This window comes from Leptidea sinapis, chromosome 46, assembly GCF_905404315.1.
Source record: "Leptidea sinapis chromosome 46, ilLepSina1.1, whole genome shotgun sequence".
In the NCBI taxonomy this organism is placed as follows: Eukaryota; Metazoa; Arthropoda; class Insecta; order Lepidoptera; family Pieridae; genus Leptidea; species Leptidea sinapis.
In genome coordinates this window covers 6002504-6020656 of record NC_066310.1, presented here as the reverse complement: position 1 = coordinate 6020656, position 18153 = coordinate 6002504, and the positions used below count along the sequence as shown (strand labels likewise).

At 36.9% G+C, this 18153-nt stretch overlaps 1 protein-coding gene and 1 long non-coding RNA gene across 52 annotated transcripts; one reads left to right on the top strand and one right to left on the bottom strand.

Moving 5' to 3' along the window:
• On the bottom strand, positions 1-3128 carry LOC126977906 (uncharacterized). 50 transcript variants are annotated; one of them, XM_050826539.1, is made up of 5 exons: positions 3088-3128; positions 2179-2880; positions 1633-1983; positions 829-1593; positions 1-750 (listed from the first exon to the last, which is right to left on the bottom strand). In XM_050826539.1, exons 1-5 carry the CDS (start codon positions 3116-3118, stop codon positions 200-202), a joined length of 2400 nt encoding a protein of 799 aa, XP_050682496.1. In that variant the 5' UTR covers positions 3119-3128; the 3' UTR covers positions 1-199. The 50 variants fall into 50 exon arrangements, with proteins under 50 accessions (XP_050682496.1, XP_050682498.1, XP_050682501.1 ...); XM_050826541.1 differs by having other exon boundaries at positions 868-1593; XM_050826544.1 differs by having other exon boundaries at positions 907-1593.
• A 209-nt stretch (positions 3129-3337) lies between these two features.
• LOC126977910 (uncharacterized) lies at positions 3338-13782 on the top strand. 2 transcript variants are annotated; one of them, XR_007732452.1, is made up of 3 exons: positions 3338-3459; positions 7949-8105; positions 11817-13782. It is a non-coding gene; the product is annotated as an uncharacterized LOC126977910 (long non-coding RNA). The 2 variants fall into 2 exon arrangements; XR_007732453.1 differs by having other exon boundaries at positions 7949-8173.
• Positions 13783-18153: the final 4371 nt, after the last annotated feature.

The following is an 18153-nucleotide window of genomic DNA, read 5'->3' as shown; positions in this document are numbered from 1 at the left end:
TAATTTTAATTTCTATTAAAATAATAACACAGTGGGAAATAGTAACTGCTCAGTTGAATTCATTGGGAAGGTTGGCAGCATTGTCAGTGATGATAGGGTCACCAGCGCTCCAATGATGGTCTAAGCGTCTATTGTTCAACGATGATAGATGGGTCAGAGTTAATGTTGTGGATGTAGACATCATAATTGGTTATAATTTTTAGACAGTGATGGAGTTAGAGCTGACAGTGTCAATGTTCACGATGATTTGTACTAATGGAGAGTAAAGGGCTCCGTCACTACCCTGCTCTGGGTCAACAAAAGCAGGTCCAATTTCAATACCGTGCTCTGGGTCTACAACAGCGGGTCCAACTTCAATACCGTGCTCTGGGTCAACAACAGCGGGTCCAACTTCAATACCGTGCTCTGGGTCAACAACAGCGGGTCCAACTTCAATACCGTGCTCTGGGTCTACAACAGCGGGTCCAACTTCAATACCGTGCTCTGGGTCAACAACAGCGGGTCCAACTTCAATTCCGTGCTCTGGGTCTACAACAGCGGGTCCAACTTCAATACCGTGCTCTGGGTCAACAACGGCGGGTCCAACTTCAATACCGTGCTCTGGGTCTACAACAGCGGGTCCAACTTCAATACCGTGCTCTGGGTCAACAACGGCGGGTCCAACTTCAATACCGTGCTCTGGGTCTACAACAGCGGGTCCAACTTCAATACCGTGCTCTGGGTCAACAACAGCGGGTCCAACTTCAATACCTTGCTCTGGGTCTACAACAGCGGGTCCAACTTCAATACCGTGCTCTGGGTCAACGACGGCGGGTCCAACTTCAATACCGTGCTCTGGGTCTACAACAGCGGGTCCAACTTCAATACCGTGCTCTGGGTCTACAACAGCGGGTCCAACTTCAATACCGTGCTCTGGGTCAACAACGGCGGGTCCAACTTCAATACCGTGCTCTGGGTCTACAACAGCGGGTCCAACTTCAATACCGTGCTCTGGGTCAACAACGGCGGGTCCAACTTCAATACCGTGCTCTGGGTCTACAACAGCGGGTCCAACTTCAATACCGTGCTCTGGGTCTACAACAGCGGGTCCAACTTCAATACCGTGCTCTGGGTCAACAACGGCGGGTCCAACTTCAATACCGTGCTCTGGGTCAACAACAGCGGGTCCAACTTCAATACCATGCTCTGGGTCAACAACGGCGGGTCCAACTTCAATACCGTGCTCTGGGTCTACAACGGCGGGTCCAACTTCAATACCGTGCTCTGGGTCTACAACGGCGGGTCCAACTTCAATACCGTGCTCTGGGTCTACAACAGCGGGTCCAACTTCAATACCGTGCTCTGGGTCTACAACAGCGGGTCCGACTTCGATACCATGCTCTGGGTCAACAACGGCGGGTCCAACTTCAATACCGTGTTCGGGATCAACAACGGCGGGTCCAACTTCAATACCGTGTTCGGGATCAACAACGGCGGGTCCAACTTCAATACCGTGTTCGGGATCAACAACGGCGGGTCCGACTTCAATACCGTGCTCTGGGTCTACAACAGCAGGTCCAACTTCGATACCGTGCTCTGGGTCAACGACAGCAGGTCCGACTTCAATACCGTGTTCTGGGTCAACAACAGCAGGTCCGACTTCAATACCGTGTTCTGGGTCAACAACAGCGGGTCCAACTTCGATACCGTGCTCTGGGTCAACAACGGCGGGTCCAACTTCAATACCATGTTCGGGATCAACAACGGCAGGTCCTACTTCAATACCGTGTTCTGGGTCAACAACGGCGGGTCCAACTTCAATACCGTGCTCTGGGTCAACAACAGCAGGTCCGACTTCAATACCGTGTTCTGGGTCAACAACGGCGGGTCCGACTTCAATACCGTGCTCTGGGTCAACTACGGCGGGTCCGACTTCAATACCATGTTCTGGGTCAACAACGGCGGGTCCAACTTCAATACCGTGCTCTGGGTCAACTACGGCGGGTCCGACTTCAATACCGTGCTCTGGGTCAACTACGGCGGGTCCGACTTCAATACCATGTTCTGGGTCAACAACGGCGGGTCCAACTTCAATACCGTGCTCTGGGTCAACAACGGCGGGTCCAACTTCAATACCGTGCTCTGGGTCAACTACGGCGGGTCCGACTTCAATACCATGTTCTGGGTCAACAACGGCAGGTCCAACTTCAATACCGTGCTCTGGGTCAACAACAGCAGGTCCTACTTCAATACCATGCTCTGGGTCAACAACAGCAGGTCCGACTTCAATACCGTGTTCTGGGTCAACAACGGCGGGTCCAACTTCAATACCGTGTTCTGGGTCAACAACGGCGGGTCCAACTTCAATACCGTGCTCTGGGTCAACAACAGCAGGTCCTACTTCAATACCATGCTCTGGGTCAACAACAGCAGGTCCGACTTCAATACCGTGTTCTGGGTCAACAACGGCGGGTCCAACTTCAATACCGTGCTCTGGGTCAACAACAGCAGGTCCTACTTCAATACCATGCTCTGGGTCAACAACAGCAGGTCCGACTTCAATACCGTGTTCTGGGTCAACAACGGCGGGTCCAACTTCAATACCGTGCTCTGGGTCAACAACAGCAGGTCCTACTTCAATACCGTGCTCTGGGTCAACTACGGCAGGGCCAACTTCGATACCATGCTCTGGGTTAACAACGGCAGGTCCGACTTCAATTCCATGTTCGGGATTGACAACAGCAGGGCCAACTATAATTTCATCAGGCTTTTCAATAGCGGGTCCAACATCAATACCATGTTCTGGATCAACAACTGCTGGGCCAACAGGGATCAATCGAGCTGCCGGGATGGCGCATGCCGCTGCGACGAGGGTCAGCAATATAAATAATTTCATAACAACTGGAACAAAGAGCAAATCTTAGAAATAGCTCACCAAGCTTTTTTTAAAGATAAATAAATAGTTAACGACGGTTCTTACGGAAAGTAAAATTTTATTATATTTTTTAATTTTATTCATAAATTCCAAAATGTAGCCAAGAATTATATCAGGTAATTAAAATATGTAAACTTTTGATATTAATATTAATAAAATAATGTTTTACTTACTTTCTTTCTCGCTCTTCAGCAACTGATGCATCTAAACTCCAATATCTGATTTTTATACAAAATGTTATCATATCTTGTTAAGTTTTATAACTAATCTCTAGCTTGGGAATCTTATATGGATTTATTGCATAAAATATTGCGCTACCAAAATGCTATTCTGATAGGTACAATAAAACACTTAATATCAAGTACTTAATTTCTCTTAATGATAAGGTTTAAAATATAACTCTATTATTACATTCAGTTTGCAACTGCTGTTTCATGCGTACGAATACGTTTTTTGTATAAAGTTTCCTATCTTTTTTAACACTATATGGAATTTGTGATTCCATATCTATTATAGAACGTATAAATGAAAGATTCCAGTAAAATGTAAGTAGCTAAACTATTACAGTTGTATGATTTTATATAATTTTCTATATCATTTATAATTTGCCTGGATCGATCTTCGTCTTTTAATTAAATTATAATATTTTATTAAGTTTTTTCAACTTATTTAAAATATATGGCATGTTTATTTTAGGACTTTAGGATGAAAAATAGATCCGAATTAGTACATAAATAGTGTTGATGCTAAATTGTATGTTAACCAAACAAAAGAAATTTATTGTATCTGTCTTTCGTCCCAAAATGTATTCTTGCCGTAGCTAAATCGGTATATTTTAAATATTTATCATAAAAGGATAAACAAAGGTCCTAAATCACAGCCTTGACACATTCTGTTGTGTCGAGGCAACATGTAAGACGTGAGTAAATTAAAAACTTTAGTTATGCCTCTCAAAATCTTTAGTAAAACACCAGGATACTGAATAAGATATAATTAAAAAATAATAACATTACTCCACCATTGATTTGTATAATGGTACATAAGTACTTTCTGTTAGTTCTATTGCAGGGCTAGGTAGTGGACTCAAATGATTTTTTTTACAAGACGAATAAGATATACACCTTGTGGTAAATAATAATAATAATATAAGAATTCCGAATGCGGTAATACGAGCGCGCTGTGGTTTGAAAGAGGATGTTGTGACAAGGACTGAAAAAGGAATGCTTAAATGGTTTGGACAAGTGGAGCGAATGAGTGAAGAAAGAATGACGCATCAAATATATAAGGCAAGTGTGTGTGGGCAAGCCGGTCGCGGGAGACCTCGTAGAACATTCGTCGATAGAATTGGGGACGTTTTGAGAAAAGGAGAGGTCCGAAGCACCCGCCACCGGCGAGCATGTATGAAAAGAGTAATGAATGTAGAGGAAGCGCGTGAGGTTTGTAAGGATAGAAGCAAATGGCATTCTATTGTCTCTGCCTACCCCGACGGGTACTGGCAGGCGAATTTTATAAGATTGTACTATGAATGATTTCCTCTTCCTTATCTATATAAATGATCTTCCTAATCTTATAGAGAAAAAACATAAGGTAGTATTGTTTGCGGATGACACTTCACTGATTTTCAAAGTGAAAAGAAACCAAGCTATGTATGACGAAGTGAACGATATTTTATCTGACATCGTGTACTGGTTTAGCGCTAATAACCTATTGTTAAATAGCAAGAAGACTAAATACATTAAATTTACCGTACCAAATGTCAAGAATGTAAATGTAAATGTTTTGTTAAACGGAGAGGTGATAGAACCGGTGGAATCTGCTATATTTCTTGGCATAACTCTAGATTCCAAATTACAATGGGGCCCCCATATTGAAGGATTGGCGATCAGACTTAGTTCTGCAGCATACGCGGTTAAAAGATTAGACAATTAACTGACATAGATACGGCGCGACTAGTATACATTAGTTATTTCCATAGTATTATGTCCTATGGTATATTGCTATGGGGCAACGCTGCCGATATTAATACAATATTTGTGCTGCAGAAGAGGGCTATTCGCGCTATTTATAACCTAGGTCCTAGAGAATCATTGAGAGCAAGATTCAAAGAAATTAACATCTTGACTGTTGCTTCTCAATATATTCTTGATAATTTAATGTATGTTCATAGGCACATAAGTGAATTTGCCAGAAACTGTCATAACCATAATGTTAACACCAGGAACAGACATAAATTGATGATGCCTACTACTCGGCTAAGTCGAGTAAGTAAGTCTTTTGTGGGGCGATGTATATGCTTTTACAACAAGATCCCAGAAAATGTTCAAAACAAAAGTATTACGTTATTCAAAAGAATTGTTAAAAAACGTTTGTGTGGTAAAGGTTACTATAACATAAATGACTTTCTTAATGATACCACTGATTGGGAATGGAGCGACCGCCCTCAGGCTATTAAATAATAAGTTTAATTGTACAATGTTACTTTGTAAATGTTACTTTAATTGTAAAACATATTTTTGATGGAAAAAAAAGCCCGCTGAGTTTGTTGCGCCCATTCTTCTCAGGCCTGAGGCATTCATTTTGGAATGGGTGGTAGATTTTTTGACTTTCAATAAGTGATTTCACATCCTATTTGGAATAAAAATATTTTAATTTGAATTTGAATTTGAATTTGAATGGTTGAATCTAGACTCGTAGTTACCATAGATATTATATTCTTGTTTTATCTACGCCTTCCCTAGCTACGCCCTTGACAACCCGTCTAGTACAATTAAGTGTCTCTCAAGATTCTTGAAAATGATAGTTTACTATAGCTATTATTACAACCACTAATAGTACATCCATGCAGTAATGACTGGACCTGCGCTAACGCCTAGCTTTCGGCCATCGGTCTTCATTGCTGTCTCTAACGCAGTAATTAGGTACAATTCCTTTATATTCAAGTATATCCTTAATATGAAGCAAAAACACATTGGTAGGTAGGTACGTGAAGTACAAAATATACATACTTTAAATATCATTTTTCTAGCTTAAGATTATTTCAATTGAAGATTTTATGTAATCGATCTTGGACCTGCTTTTAGGGTTACGATTTTATAAATCCGCCATTAGTAAAGCGTATTAGTGGTAATCTTGAGTAATATTATAAATGGAAATGTCAATTTGTTTGTTTGTTTTTAACGCTTTCACGCCTGTAATAATATTGTTCAAGCAAACATAATGGAATATTGGACGCACATTGTCAGGGGTAAACATGAAGACATAGGATACATTATTCTCTGGTAAGGAGTCGAGAGAGTATACCTATTTTACCCACTTATGTACCCGACACTGTTCGTGCTGGGTATGGTTGGGTATTCTGAGTTGAGCGTCCGTAGGGATTCTTTTCTGGCAGCGTATGTGGTGAAGTTGTTGCGCGGGAAGGAGCACAACCCGGGAGTTCTGTGCTGCTTGAGTCTCCGTGTGTCGGACCGGTACGTGAGGAGGCACCTCCATCCGCCACTACTATCCATTCCGGTGGCGAGAACAAATGTGTCGCCTTTAGCTAAAGCCCTTCGCCATATAAATGAACACCACAACGAAGTGGACATTTTTGAGTGTACGTGGAGTGTGGACATAGTTATATGTTCTAGTTTTTTGTATTTTCTAGTGTGATATATTATTTGTAATGTAATGTTTAATAATAATAATAATAATTTGATTTCTCACCAACAATCAAAATAACAATACAGCGAAATCTTAAAAATACAGGAGATACATAAGTTTTGGTCGTGGATCGCTGGTGCCTGTGGTAGGTAATAAAATACCTGTATTACTGGTCACCAGGATTCCACTTTTACACTGTGACTAAAAACCTTGAAATTCAAAAGGATAGAGGTAAATGTGTGTGTTTGTGTGTGTGTAAGAGAGAGAGGGTGTATGTGCAAACATGCGTACAATAGGGTGTTCTCGGTAGACCTCCAGAAGTCGTTTAATTGTATCTATGATTAGTTTTAGATTGATTTGTTTGTTGTTTGCTGTGTTTGTTATTCTTGTTTGTTTGTAACTCTCGCATTAGGTAATACCTGTAATGATAGTTGCTATGTGTGTGGTAAATAAATAAATAAAAATAATCATGACAAACCAAAATTCTTTTCGGGTAGCCAAAAGTGGGCTATATGATCGTCGGACATATTTAGGTACTTGGCCGCCCGGTATGTTAAATAAACATTTCTTAATAGAATTTAGAAATTAGCTTCTAGCGTTCCAATTAGATTGGACAAAAAGTTAAATATATTTCACCTCTTCTGTTTAATTTCATTATGTAATTAAGTATGGATAGTATTAGCTATTATCTAAGCTTTTTTTTTAATTAATTCTTTTTGATAATCTTCTAAGTTATCTATAATATAACCGTCACTTTCTTTCTCATTTGCATCATCAGTCCGTGAAGATGGAGCAGTTCTATTAATATTATGCAGTGAAGAAGAACACATCAAAATATTGACGTTTTCTCGTGTTTCGTGTTCGTGTTCGTTAGCACACAATTCCCTGGTTTCAACGGTTTTAGTTCCATGTGGCACAACAATTTCCGATAGATGCCTTTTAGTTGTTTGGCATTAGGGTTGTCATTATAACCACCGCGCATACGTGAAAATAATTTTGCGCGGCGGCCATCTTGGATTTCAAAAATGATCCGAAATTCGTTCCCTGAACCCTGGTGAACCTCAGATAACTATATCCATATTGTTGAAATCCTAATTTTGCGCGGAATCCAAAATAATTGTTTTAAAAATAATAGCTGGCAACGGCGCCTCTATCGTCTCGCTTTTTCGTTTCATCGAGTTTCAAATCACAACGATTCTAAAGAAGTTTCACTCAAATAAGTTTTGTTATTAATTTCGTTTTTACCTACTTAGCAAGGCGGTAGTCTCCATGTTATTAAGTCATAATGTCTTCAACAGATCAACTACTGTTGCTTTGGTGCATTTCTTCTTCTTTTATTATTTTATTAATCACCACATTGTTTACGTAAATAATGTTATTTTTTTTTAATAGGAATCGTGAAAGACTTACAAAAACAGCAAAATGGAATTGAGCAGGCCACATATCAAAGACAATAAACGAAAAACGCAGTAGTAAAACCTCAAACTGGTATCTATTAGATTAGACACCAAAATGAGAAGAGAAAGACCTTTACGAGATGTATAAGCTAGTAAGTAATATTTACATTGAAGTTATATGGAAATAATAATGACGAACGGAAGAATGGTATAATATAAAGTATGTATTTATTACAAGTATATTAATTAGTTGTTAATTGTATGTACATTGAGATAGCTCAAATCTACCAAAAGTAAACTATATTGGTTATAAAGTAGTTACATAAATGATGGTATTGTAAATAGTATTTCATAGTAGATTTGTTTTAAATGGAAAAGGAGGACACACGAGCGTACGGGTCACCAGGTGTTAAGTGATCACCGCCGCCCACATTCTCTTGCAACACCAGAGGAATCACAGGAGCGTTGCCGGCCTTTAAGGAAGGTGTACGCGCTTTTTTTGAAGGTACCCATGTCGTATCGTCCCGGAAACACCGCACAAGGAAGTTCATTCCACAGCTTTGTAGTACGTGGAAGAAAGCTCCTTGAAAACCGCACTGTGGAGGACAGCCACACATACAGATGGTGGAGATGAAAACCTAACTTGTGAAAATTTATTATTATTCTACTCATAAACTATTCAAATATAAGAGATACTAGCTGACCCGGCAAACGTTGTTTTGCTATATAAATTATTTTTAGTGTTTGACCGTTTTTTCTCATTTTGGATAATTCACACTCTAGTTTTATAAATTATAGCCTATGTGTTATTCTTATGTGTAAGCTATATTTTTGTAAAGTTTCATCAAAATCCATTCAGTGGTATTTGCGTTAAAGAAGTACAAACGTACATCCAGACATACAAACATTCACATTAATAATATTAGTAGCATTTTGGAAGGAGATTTCTTTTTTTTTTTTGTAAACAGCACGTGCATCTTTTCGGCTAATACATCCCCGAGATACATTTTTCTAGAAGTCATTCCAAATCTAATGAGCCATACATTTTTAGGACGTTTGGACCTTTTGAACCAGGAGGACCTGTACAAGACTAGAATATGATTACGGTTATTTGCATTTATACTAATAATAGCTTTTAGCCGCGACTTTGTCCGCGTTCAATAGTTAGTTACTTTGGGCATTTTTTTAGGATACTTTTCAAATAATACACATACATACAAACTGCTCTTTCAGCTGCTGGCAGCGCTCTTCTATGAAACAGCGCAAATCCCTTGTCATTGTGAACAGTCTTTTTAATAGTATCATCCTGTGAACTTTAATCTCCTATTTCATCCCCATGTAGTTTCAAAAAATCTTAAACAAATGCTTATAAATAATTTCTTATCAAGTGCCTAAATTCAAAGTTTCATGGTTCTATCTTTGGTAATAAAGAATTTCCATACAAACTGCCATCCCTTACTACAACCCCTCCATTTGATTTTTGTACAATAAAAAGTAGTCTGTGGCCTTTTTCAAGCTCTAGAGTATCTCTGAACTAAATTTCATCAAAATCAGTTGGATAGTTTAGGCGTGAAAGCGTAACAAACAAATTTAAATTCACATTTATAATATTAGTAGGGATTGACGAAGAGTAAAAAAGCATCAGGAGTATGTAATTCTAATTCGGGGTTGTTCTGTATTCTGGGTCTTTTCAAAAGTAAATCCAATCTATATATATACGAATTCATCAAGAGAGCGAGCAATAAAAGTCACAGCTAAAAGCTAGTAAAGACATAAAATATCAAGATCCGAAAAAGAAAATAATTTACCGGCGCAACAATCTCTAAGTAATCCCTTATGATGGAAATTGATGCTTTTATCAAAATCTAATGAAAAATAAAAGATTAACTGTGTATTATTAGACATTTACTTATCATAATACATATTAGATTAGAATATTAACATTATATAACGAAAGAGGCATTTGATTGACCAGGTGACAAGTTAATAATAATAATTGTCTGTTAATTTATAAAAACAACTTTTGAAATAGCTGCCATAAAAAGCTGATGATAACGATTCCATACCGCTTAATTTAAGCTTAATAAAATAAAGATTATTTTTACTTTGCATGCTAGTAAAGAATGTAGTCCTTTATATCAAGCGAAGCTGCCTAAAATAAACTTTAACTCTCTAGATAAAGTAACTTTACAGGCAAGTAAGTATACATTTCAGGGGTGTTACGGATATTCGCTTCCGCATTCGTGGAACATTCGCATTAATTCAGACATCCGCAGCTGCATCAATTGATACGGATCTATTTCGGATGCGGATCTGCAACAAGTAAAGACTTGCAAAAAAAGTGGGCGGGGCTAGAGTTTGCTAGTAGCTATCTTCGTTCGTTGACCAATAGAAAGGCACACATTGGTGACAAGTTTTTTTGTTTGTTTTGTTTTACTTACCAGCGTGACTCGCATTGCAAATCAATTAAGTTCAGTGTTTGTTAACCGTGTTCGTTAGCTGTGTGTACCTATATAAGTATAAGGTGAAAAAGATAAAAATGCTACCACCAATAAAAAGTAGTATTTAGACATATTTTACAGTGGACATAAATGATACGGAGAAATCTGAATGCAAAATATATAATTCCCCAATTGTTAAATTTAATTACTGAATAAAGTTTCTATAACTATTAAATAGGATCATAAATTGTTTTGGTTTTGTTTGTCAGTTTTTAATAAAAACATAAAAAATAGAACAACTTTCATCTATTCATGGACTTTAAATTTAAATATCTTAAAAAAATACTGAAATCCGTATCCGCATCCGCATCGGCATTCGCGGATGCGAACATGTAATAATGCGCAGACGTATCCGCGGATGTCAAAATATTTGCATCCGCAAAAACCCTAATACATTCCCTCGTCTTAAACTCGTGCAATAGTTTTTTAAGTCGAAAGAACTGTGCACAAAATATACTTTAAAACTCTTGAGCATAATGTAATGTCATAAATAAAACAAATTAAAATCTTTAAGTTTGCTGGTTTTATTTCCTCGCAATAGAAATGAAAAGCAGAAAATAACTCGACCATATCTTAATATATATAAATTATGTGACACATTGTTTGTCCTAAACTAATGAACGGATTTTAAGTGGGATTACTTCATGGAGTGCAGTTTGGTCCTACTTGAGAGATGGGATAGTTTTTATTTCAATTTGGGACCCATAATTATTTTTATTTTCAATATTTGTTTTGTATGGACCTATTTTCTATGAGAGAATTTAGTGACGCACGGTATGACAGTTGAAAGTCGCTGTGAAACAATTTCATTATAACAACAGAGAGCATTGCTTACGAAATAATTCTTGATGTTTTGAAATATTATTGGCAAATTCCTATAAAACAGTATTTTTTTAGATTTACAGAACAATGTCTGTCGGGTCAGCTAGTAATATTATATACTTTACTTTGACTTAACTATGTAACTGTCTTGGGTAAAATAGATCGTATTTTGCTCTTGCTGTACATTATATTTTATATAATATTTGATTATGATATTTATTGTCATTGATATTATTTATTTTTTAATTGACTAGCTAATATTACGTATTCCTATTACGTAGAAATCATCTAATGTTGTACCAATATTTAAAAAGGGGGTTATAATTGATGTTTCTAATGATTTTTTAATGGAATAGGAGGACAAACGAGCGTACGGGCCAGATGTAATCAAAATAACCCATATTCTCTTGCAACAAAGGAATCATAAGAGCATTACCAGCCCTTTAGAAAGGAGTACCCCCTTTTTTGAACCCATGTCATATCGTCCTGGAAACACTGCACAAGTAGGCTCATTCCATACACTATATGTACTTCTTCCAGGTGGTCGCTATTCTTCTGTCTATTTCTTGGGCACCTCTTCCTTTACTAAACGAGATTTGTTTGAGATCAAACATGGACGTTTGATTTAAAAACGAGGAACAAAATACAGACTACTCAAAGGAGAATGGAGAGAAGCTGTCTAGGTTTAAAAATTAAAGACACGGTGAGAAACGCAGACCGAAGTAAAACTAAAATAACCGTTGCACTAACTGTCTCCCTCGAAAGAAAATGGAAGTGGGCGGGGCACGTGGCCAGATACTCTGGCGACAGATGGACACACAGAATATTGAAATGGTCCGGTACTCGAGGCATTAGAAAGAGAGGCAACCTTGTGGTAGGTAGACAGATGAAATAGTGGCGGTGGCGGAACAAAGTTGGATAGAGACCAACAAAACTAAATGGAGTTCTTTGGAGGAGGCTTTTACCCAAAAGGGGTCCATACAAAACCAGAGATTGAGTAGATAGTAACTTAGAGTAAGATTAAATAATTGTTATTTTTGCATGGAATGAAATAAAGCTTCATTTTTATTATTATATGAATAAGTGTCCGTCAAAATGCGTTAAATTAGGGTGGCGCTACAGTCGCATCAGGGTAGATCTTAAAAGAAGCGCCAAATATAAAATCACTCTAGTTGCACGTTTCTCTATAATAATAATTCTTAAAGGTTATAAGTACTACATTATATTTATTTACATGGTACAACGTAAATTGTTGAAATATTCAATAATTTACTACTTTACTCGATAATAATATGAAGTTTTTTAACTCGGCATACTTCACTTCGTTTAGAAATGCTACATTCATCATACTTCGTATCATACCCTGTGAGAGTGTGTCAGTATTATTATTATCATATTATTATTTCTAAACTGTTATTTATAGCATACTTTATCAATATTTCTCCCATATGAAAATATTATCTTTGCCTCTAACCTCCAAAGTTGTAAGTTGTCTACTCCGGGAATTTTTTTTTGTTGAAAATAAGGCATGAGACGAGCAGGACGTTCAGCTGATGGTAATTGATACGCCCTACCCATTACAATGCAGTGGCGCTCAGGATTCTTGAAAAACCCAAAAATTCTGAGAGGCACAACAATTGCGCTCGTCACCTTGAGACGTAAGATGTTAAGTCTCATTTGCCCAGTAATTTCAATAGTTACGGCACCCTTCAGACCGAAACACGGTAATGATTACAGATTACTGATACACGGCAGAAATAGGCGACGTTGTGGTACCCATAATCTAGCCGACTTCCTGTGCAAAGCCTCCCACTGGTACTCCCCTCCATATGTTGAAATGAGACACGATAGAGGCATATTAGCTATCGGAGGTTCAATAGACGATTATGATTAAAAAATCTTATCGATCGTTCGATAGGCTTAAAACACGATTAATATTATATAGCCCTATAAGCATTTTGTTGCAAATAAGACGGTTAATGTTTATCTGGATTTCTATTATTCCTAGGTAAGCCTATTTTTGGAAGTGAGCAAAAATATGCCTACCAGTGGGAGGCACAGGATGTCTGCTAAATTATGGATACCGCAACGGCGTCTATTTCTGCCGTGAAGCAGTAATGTGGAAGCATTACTGTGTTTCGGTCTGCAGGGCGCCGTACCTAGTGAAAATACTGGGCAAATGAGGCTTAACATCTTGTGTCTCAAGGTAACGGTCTCTATCTACTGCGCCACCGACCCTTTATCTATATATATAAAAGGGAATGTATGTTTGTATGTTCCCTAATAACTCCCCGATCTCAATGAAATCTTTTGTAATAGATTCGTTGAAGCTCAAGGAAGGTTTACATTATATAATTTATATGGCAAAACAACGTTTGCCAGGTCAGCTAGTATAAATCGTCGAATACAGTACACATTATAGATCTTAAATTTATTGTAGTGTTATCTATTCGGCTTATTTAAATTAGCATGTAAGAAGTATAATTAAAATTTAAAAAATCCTTAACTCTTTTTTTTTTTTTTGTCGATTAACCATTTAAACAGGAGTCCTGTAAATCGTTTCTGTGCTAGGTTTTTTTTATTTCTAGACGTAGATGGTTGTATAATTTTACACACATTGCGTGGCTACTAATTAGGTATAATGTTGTTCTGGGACAGTGGTTATAAACCAGTCTATCCGGTAATCTGGTGGAACGAGGATTCAATTCAATGGCCCTTTAAAATAATTGATTATTTTGTTTTACAAATGTACACTCTTCAAAATATACATACATATTGGGAAATGTCATAATATTTAACTTTTTAAGTACTTTTAATACATTTATACTTTTTAATCAAGTCATAATTTTCGTTAGCAAAATAATCTCCATAATTTTGCATTATTTGATGACCTTGCAACTGAACGCTTAATCTAAATAATCTTAAGCTAAGCTATATCTATTTTATATCTTAAGAAGATTACTAAGCCCGGTTTAAAACCCTACTGTTATTATTATCTAAGTTATATTCAGTATGTACCTTGATTAACGCGAGTGTTACACATTTAAATAAAACATTTCTAAATAATAATAATAATACTTTATTTCAGACGCATGATCCATAATACAGACACACTTTAAAATATATAATTAAAATAAAGTCAACAATATAAACTACAAATAGAAACTAGGTTGCAATATCCACCAAAGGTCGATACGTTGCTGATAGCATCAGCCTGTGGGACAGACTCCTGATAATGCCGTTATTACACGTCTCAACCCTGGACATGAACGATGCAATTATTTTACGCTGAATAGAATTAAACGAATCAACCCTAGCCTCCGCGTACATTTCTGAAGCGCTACAGCAACGTTTCAGGCCCATGAGGAATCTTAAAATATTAAAGGATTAAAACGCGCGGACTGTTCTTTCCAGACCGGGCTCCGCAAAGGTCACGAAACGTAAAAATCTAATGTAAAAAACAGTTACAATTACACACGTTTTAATAACAGTGATTTATTTATTTCTTAAGGCTTACAAACTAGATACATCATTTAACATATACGAATAAGATAAACAAGGCCGGCAACGCTCTTGTAATAATTCCTCTGGTGTTGCAGGAGAATGTGGGCGGCGGTGATCACTTAACACCAGGCGACCCTCGTTTGTCCTCCTATTCCATAAAAAAAACATAAATAAGTGTTACTATATAAATATCTAACTCAAAGGTATGCACAACGTTACTAATCTAAACAATGCTAAAACCAAATAAAAACGAAATAAAAGTAGTGAATTTTTAATCGTTTTTTCGAAACGATAGATCAAAATAGCAAAACTATTTAAGGTGTCAATCATAATATGGATTTCTTTCTTCACAGGTTCTTAGATATGTGCTTTTTATTGATGTAAAACTTCGTTACCCACGCTTGACTTGGGAGCATATCACTTATATTACGCCAACAGCTTCGTATGGTAGCGTGAATATGAGAGATGCAATGTTCCAAATATTTTTGACATTACGGCACCTCTAATCTAACTGAAAACTCATGTTATGGTCTATGTTATCTTTAGGTCTTCAACAGTTCTTGGCTTGTTGATATACACCAGTGATTTAATCCCACAAAAAATAATCAAGCGGTGCTAAATCACATGATCTTGCCATGTCTTGTCCCCAAATCTTGTGGTCAGGAACATGTTGAATTTTTCTTTCAATAAACTTACTGTTCTTTGGTATTATTTATACTACGAATAAAAAGGGTTATCTATGCTATTATTATTAAAAATGATGTTTTATATTGTTAACTCCACGTAACATCAAAATTTTTCAGAATTTCAACGATTGACGTTCGATCTTGTTACGAGAATACGCATCATACGATTTTCTTAAATCGGAACTGAAACGTAGAGTATGAAATTCAACTTTTTTGTCATAAGGCCGCTTTGATTCTATTCTCGTTTTGTTATGTGAATAGGCCCTCAGCCTCATATTTTGTAGGGGTATAGATTCAAATCCTTTCGCAAAATTGGCGCCAAGTTGAAGTATTAGACAGGCCAGCTTGTTGGGAACGTAGTGGAATTGACAAATTCGGGGTTTCTCTCGCATTTCAGCTACCAAATCAATAATCTCGGTGTTTCGCACATTTCGACGACGAGTAGAAGGTGAATGATACATCAACGAGCCATGGTCTCAAATTTATTCAATACTAGCTTTTGCCCGCGACTTCGTCTGCATGGGATAGTTACTATGGGCAGCATTTTTTATTTGTTAGGAATCTTTGCAAATAATACACACACGAACTGCTGCCGGCGCGGCGCTCTTCTACGATACAGCGAATATCCCTTGTCATTGTGGATAGTCTCTTTAATAGTATTTCCCTGCGAACTTTAATATCCTATTTCATCCCCATGTAGGTCTAAGTTTCTTATTTCTACTTACTTCTTATCAAGTGCCTAAAAACAAAGTTTTATGGAGTCATCTTCGATAGTGACAAATTTCCATACAAACTTTCATCCCTTATTTCAACACCTCCATATATTTTTTCGCAACAAAAGGTAGTCTATGTCCTTTTCAAAGCTCTATTCTATCTTTGAATTAAATTTTATCGAAATCGGTTGAGTGGTTTAGGCGTGCAAGCGTAACAAACAAACTTACATTCACATTTATAATATTAGTAGGGATTGTGACAGATAGTGTCCTCTTTTGATAGTACAGTTGAATCATTTCAACTCGCTGTTCAATCTTGATAAATGTCAAACACTTAATATCTGTCAAAAACTCGCGTCAATAGACAGTAAGATGGCCGCCAGCGGCTGTCAATGATAGTCTTTTCCTATTGGAAAACACATTAAAAATAATTGTCGTGTTTGTATGAAGGTTTAATTTGATGCAATTGTGAATTTGGTACAATAGGAATGGAATGAAATGAAATGAAATTATTTATTTTGCCTTGGTAAAGGGTATGTTACAATGTTGCCACCATCCAGCTTAAATTAAAAGAATGCAAAAACTTAAAACTTATTTAAAATATTCATACTATTCCTTTATTATGTAAATCACAACATAGAAATTGTTAAATATTCTATACTCATTTATATTCAATAGTACACGTACTATTTTAATTTGCAAGTAATGCATCAACTTTTTTTTCTTATGTACTTCTAATATACAACCCATATTGAAGTTCAAAACAAAACTTATACATACTAACTTATAAAATGTTTAGCTGAAATCTAATTAATAAATTTATTTCATCTTTTTAGTAATAAGATCGTATTACAAAAATTTTCGCTCAATTCCAAATCATATTATTTTATTTAGACATCGGTCAACTAAAGCTAAGGCCCTGCGGGTTATTCAGTTTTTATATGATGGATATCAAGAGTACTAAAAATATAACCCTTAGTACGGCTTAAATACTAACGGTCATCAATTTTAATATAATAATGTAACTATATGTTTTATGATAACGATTACCTACCTACATAATATAATTCCAAAATATGTATATGAGTTAAATAATAATAAGGAGATACCTAAATTAGCGCGCGTTACGTTCATCTTAACTAGAGCCGCCACGTCCCCCCTGCCTTGAATATTTGCAACATGAATCGTGTTTTTAATTTTATTGAGAAGTATCTGCTGTTTTATTGCATGGTAGTCAATATACCTTTGACCTTCATAATATTATAAACCATGACATGTTACAAACTTAGATATTTTATACGTCTGCGTGGAGCCTCTTGCTCTGCTAGACAACCGATGAAAACAGGCCAGCCCTATTTCTTTAGTGTGCATGACAAGCTACGTCTTATACTCGCGATTTGTATGTAACATTGTGTTAGTGTGCGTGCCTTACTCAAAATAGAGGTTAACTGTCAACCTGATTTTTTTTTCGACTGTTACAGTCTATCTAGACGTATAAATGATCTAAGCATACAATTAATGAAAAACATTATATAATTGTTACGATAATTATCTATAATAACTTGACTATTTAAAATTATTTATGCAACTGCTTACATTAACAACTAGAATGTATGTGATATAAATTTGTAATTTTAAGAACATTTATTCATTCAGTCCGATACGAATGTACTGGTCACGCACGGGCGATACAAATCCGGATCTAGTGGTCGCGCACCTTAACTCGCGGGTGGGTGTGACGACGTGGTGTGTGATACAGATCCGATACGGATGTAATGGTCGTGAACCTTAACTCGTGGATGAGCTGGCGCGACGGGTGCTTCGTGCTGGGTGCGCTAGTAGTAATGGTAGTAGTAGTTGGGTATTGAAAGTATAGATTTTTTCACTCCAATATTTTTCCAGATCATGTTAATTCTTCTAGCTAGTTTGCCTATGTGAATTGTGTTCTTGATTTGTATTCCAATTTATCTAGAG

Bases quoted from the DNA above. Each gene is read 5' to 3' on its own strand.
- LOC126977906 (XM_050826536.1), bottom strand. From the start codon at position 3,118: ATGCATCAGTTGCTGAAGAGCGAGAAAGAAA. The intron at 2,881-3,087 runs GTAAGTAAAACA...TCTTTGTTCCAG, and splicing joins GCTGAAGAGCGAGAAAGAAA to TTGTTATGAAATTATTTATA. The intron at 1,594-1,632 runs CTGCTGTTGTTG...TTGAAGTCGGAC, and splicing joins ACACGGTATTGAAGTCGGAC to CTGCTGTCGTTGACCCAGAG.